A 4,719-nucleotide genomic window follows, 5' to 3' on the forward strand; every position below is an offset into this window, starting at 1 on the left:
ACCAGTAATATTTGGGGTCACAAGTTTTTGTCATGGATATTTTGTGGGTCAGAAGACAAAAAGTTTGGGAACCACTGATCTAGATGACTAATATATTGACTTATAGACTCTTTCTTGAAATTGAATGAGAATAACCATGTTTTATATTTTACCATCTGCACTTTAAACACATATTTAACACACATTCTACATATACGCTCCTGTCAAAATACCAAAGGTTTTCAGTGTCCAGACACATGCATTTGTCTTTTTGACACTAGTCCACTTGAGGTGAACCAGCTGGAGTACAGGAGGGTGAAAGTACGTGGATGCTACAACCACTCCAAGGAGCTGTACCTCATGCCTCGCTCACTTGTCAACCCGGAGAAAGAAGCCAGAGAGGGGGGAATTTTTTCCTCGAGGCCAGAGGTCGGCGCGAACGTCATCACCCCGTTCCACTGCTCTGATCTCGGGTAAACGAATCCATCAAATGCTAGTTCTAACAACACAGCTACAGCCACACTAAAGCGACTTGCTGTTTGTTTCTGCAGCATCACCATCCTGGTGAACAGAGGGTACGTCCCAAAGACGAAAATAAGACCAGAGACCAGGATGAAGGGCCAGGTTGGTGTTTAGCACATTTTTAAGCCTAAATATTCAGTCTTAACCTTGAAATATGTCGTTTCTCTGATGTTTTTTTATTGAATAACACAGAGATGAGATGTTTGGTTTGCTTTTACTTTTCTTTTTTTGTGGAAGGAATAATTTTCACGATCCACAGTTTGGTACATTGTTACATTTTAGGAATCTAGTCTGTGAGATAGATCTTTTTTTTTCCCTACAAGTCTTATCTGATTTGTTCTGTCTACATCCAGGTGGAAGATGAGGTGGATGTGGTTGGAGTCGTCCGGCTGACAGAGGCACGTAAATCATTTGTACCAAACAACGACATAGAGAAGAATCGGTGGTTTTACCGTGACCTGGAGGCTATGAGCGACGTCACCGGAGCTGCACCCATCTTGATTGATGCAGACTACAGTAAGGCCTCCATGCTCTGAATAAACCTGTTTTCCTTTGTTTTACAAAGCACAGAACAGAAAAAAACTACCTACATATAATCATTTGGAGTATCTTGTGTTCAGGCAGCACAATTCCTGGCGGACCAGTTGGTGGACAGACCAGAGTTACACTGAGGAATGAACATTTGCAGTATATAATAACATGGTATTTGGTTTGTTTTCATCATACATTTTTTTAATCTTTACAGATTTATTACAAATAAGTCTCTCTTTGTTAGGTATGGCTTGTGTGCAGCTACGTCCTACTTGTGGTACGCCAAGTTCATCAAGAAAATTAAACTGTGAAGCAGTTTCAACAAATGTCTCGTAAGTCAGTGTGTTAGTTTTCCTAAGAAATAAATCTATATAAAAGAGTAAATGGTCTTTTTTGTCTGAATGCATTAGAATACTGAACTCATCTATTATGAAGTGTTTAGAAATTCCTTGTTGGAATCAGTGAAATACTTTTTATTTCAGCACTTTGATCTGTAAAGCTCAGTTGGCAAAAACACCAGGAAATTTTGAGTCTGCAAAGTACGCTCAACTTTGATGTGAACTGATGTAAAATGGCATTACTAAATCTTATCTTAGTGCTCAAGGTTCTTGAAATTAACCCAGTTTTAGGCCATAGTTTTATTTCCAGATATTGAATTTTACATCTTTAAAAACAAACACCTGCCTCCCATTTGTAGTGGTTCATAACTTCAATTATAATTTTTTTGAACTTCCTGTAGGCTCTCTTTGTAAATTTGAGAATGTTGACATAAAAACAAGAAATTTGCACTTTTCAGCCTTCCTTAGTTTCCCTGCCTCAAATGTTTTCCATTAGAATTCAAATCAATGTAACTTTAATTTTTAGTAACTTTTTGGAACAAGTAGGTTCTAAATTTGTATAATGATCTAAACTTTTGAGATTTCTAGAAACTCTGAACTCAAATAAAAAAAATTACCCAATATTCAAGAATAGTACCCTCTAGTCCACAAATTAAAACCAGCTTATTTTAAATGTGCTATATTTCTGTATTCACGATCTCACTGTAATAAAACTGAAACCCACAATTTCACTGAGCAAAAACTGTAACACCTTTATAAAAAGAACAATTTAATTTTAAGTTTTCTTGTTGACATTTTAATACAATGACTGCATGGCACGAAAAAGAAACTGAACACAAAGTCTATATTTAGGACGAACATTTTTATTCCAAACATTTTAACCAAGCTTTGTTGCCAGTTCCTTGGCCTTTGCCTTCTCCAGCTTAGTGAAACGAGCTGTAGATTTAGGACCCAAGATGCCACCTCCCCAATGACGACGGATCTGTAAGACACGTTTATATGATAAATACAAAGTAAAATCTGTTTTGTAAAAGTAAAACATTAACGGTAACACTAACCTCTTCGTATCTGTCATTGTAGTTGGTCTTGATGGCTTCCACAAGCTTAGCAAGTGCACCTTTGTCCTCACTAGGGAATAAAATCAAAGCCAGTCACAACATGCACTTACTTTTCTGTACCTCCTCCAGTTTGTGATTGGAGGAAAAGTCTGAGCTACATTAACAAGTTTAAATTTTTATTCACTCATAAAAAGTGTTTATAAATCAAATTCAACCAGGGATAAAACAATAATTATTATAAAGATGTTTTGCCACGTCTGAGTTCAGTTTGTTTCCACTTACGGGTTAATCTGTGTGAAAGCCACTGAAGTGCACGTCTTCCTGTGCACCAGTCTGCCCAGCCTAGCCTTGCCCTTCACGACACAGTAGGGGACGCCCATCTTGCGGCACAGAGCAGGCAGGAAAACAACAAGCTGGAAAAGCAGGAGAAGTTTTAGTTGGAAACTATGAACCGAAAACTTAACTGGTCTTGACACGAGCACTGCGTGTAAAGATCACACAAAAACCTCGTTTAATTTGTGGTCTCTGCTCAGGGTTAAAAAGCTCGTGTTTTAATCCACACAGAGGATTCAGGTGAAGAAATTCAAACATCATTGCCAGTGACCACTTTTTATTAAAAACACACAACATTATTCAAAACTACTGCATTGATCTCACCTCAATTGGATCCACATCGTGGGCGATGACGACCAGCTGGGCCTTCTTGCTCTCCACCAGAGAGGTAACGGTGTTCACGCCTGCAGTGAAGGGAAACCATTAACTGCTGATCTGAACACGCTGGTCAGAAAAACCCTTTAATGCAGTGGCCGATGCTCAGGGTTAAAAAGCTCAAAAAGGCATCAAAACAAGTTTCAGGTGAAGAAATTCAGGTCATCATTGCATCCTGGCCAAATCAGAGAAGACTACTCCAACTTAAGATAAAAAAAAAGGTAAATATATGTAGAAAAGATGTTTTCAATTTACAGAACCATGTCTAAGAACACTTGTCCAGTGTGATCAACATAAATGATACACCTCACCTGCACGTAGAACAGGAGGCCTTTTGGTGGGGGTATCTCCCTTTCCAGCTGCCTTCTGTTCAGCCCGAGCCAGCAGCCTCTTCTTCTTCTCCTGCTTGGTCTCTGGTCTGTACTTGTGGGCCAGCTTGAACAGCTGAGTGGCTGAAGTGGGAACATGAGACGTTTTCAAATAAATCTCTTAATGTGAAACGACGACAAAAACAACAAAACAGTATTTCGAGCATGTGCATCAGTGATCTTGGTGGAAACTGTCAGCATCGCTAATCTGATAGCAAATAATTCACATCATCTGCAAAGCAGGCATGGCAAAGGCTCGAGCTCAAAACTGCAAAAACGTACTCTGACAAATCAAACGTTATGGTTTTACCAGTCTGGCGGTCCAGAGCCTGGGTGAACTGGTTGATTGCAGGGGGAACCTTCAGACGCTTGTAGAGGATGGAGCGTTGCCTCTGCAGGCGAATGTAACGAGGCCATTTTACAAAGCGCGTCAAATCACGCTTGGGCTGAATATCCTGGCCTGTGGAAAGCAGAAACCGATGTTTTAAATCTAATACTTGCTAACACCAGCATTTATTCAGTTAAATTTAAGTGCATCAGCGATCTTGGTGGGAGGTTGTCTTCAGTGGTCTTAAGATAGCAAATATTCTTTTACATCATTTGCACCAACACAAACCCTTTAGCGTCCTTTGTCCTGACAATTACTCACCGATGCCGTAGTTCTTTGGCCTCTTCTCAAACAAGGGGTTGACGACTTTTTTGGCCTCGTGTTTTTTGGCCACAGAAGGGGCAGGTGCCACCTTCTTCCCCTTAGCCTTCTTTCCCTTAGGCTGTAAAGAAATAAATACAATCAAATGTTACACAGACCTTAATCTACAAGAGCTCATTATAAATCTTAAAAATCAACCTAAATAAGTCATTGCACTGATCCAACAAAACCTACTTAGCATTTTGCTTTGCACCATGATGTATTAGCTTTTAAAAAGTCAAAAGCGCGTTAGGACGATTATAATATGGAGGAATAGCTACAACACATGAGGTAAATATGCTAAAGCTACATGGTTATTGAATGGATTTAGATTTCGTTAAAGTATACAAAACTTGCATTGTACAAAAAAAGACCAATACAACCAAAACATAATGGGGAAAACATTGAACCTACTTCTAAGTTGTGATAAATGTAAAGCTAGCAGGTCGATGCTAAGGCCACAGCAGAACAACTTAGCCAAAGCTAACGAAAACACTCGTCATACTCCAACTTTGTCCAGCAACTCT

The 4,719-nt window shown here is 39.3% G+C and overlaps 2 protein-coding genes across 2 annotated transcripts in view; one reads left to right on the forward strand and one right to left on the reverse strand.

Annotated features, from left to right (window-relative positions):
- The window catches only part of surf1 (SURF1 cytochrome c oxidase assembly factor), a 3,720-nt gene extending 2,304 nt beyond the window's left edge, over positions 1-1,416 (forward strand). Inside the window, exons 5-9 of the mRNA XM_014006591.1 lie at positions 261-452; positions 531-603; positions 855-1,017; positions 1,122-1,203; positions 1,277-1,416. Of these exons, the coding sequence (XP_013862045.1) occupies positions 261-452; positions 531-603; positions 855-1,017; positions 1,122-1,203; positions 1,277-1,343 (577 nt within the window). The 3' untranslated portion in view covers positions 1,344-1,416. The remainder of the gene's footprint in view (positions 1-260; positions 453-530; positions 604-854; positions 1,018-1,121; positions 1,204-1,276) is intronic.
- Positions 1,417-2,213: 797 nt separating this feature from the next.
- Positions 2,214-4,274, reverse strand: rpl7a (ribosomal protein L7a; the record flags this gene model as incomplete). The annotated part of the gene is given in 7 exon segments (XM_014006593.1): positions 2,214-2,352; positions 2,429-2,498; positions 2,711-2,841; positions 3,086-3,165; positions 3,448-3,588; positions 3,815-3,964; positions 4,154-4,274. Coding segments are annotated over 7 exon segments (798 nt in total), but the record flags the coding sequence as incomplete, so codon positions are not given.
- Positions 4,275-4,719: the final 445 nt, after the last annotated feature.

Source organism: Austrofundulus limnaeus, unplaced genomic scaffold, assembly GCF_001266775.1.
Source record: "Austrofundulus limnaeus strain Quisiro unplaced genomic scaffold, Austrofundulus_limnaeus-1.0 Scaffold36, whole genome shotgun sequence".
In the NCBI taxonomy this organism is placed as follows: Eukaryota; Metazoa; Chordata; class Actinopteri; order Cyprinodontiformes; family Rivulidae; genus Austrofundulus; species Austrofundulus limnaeus.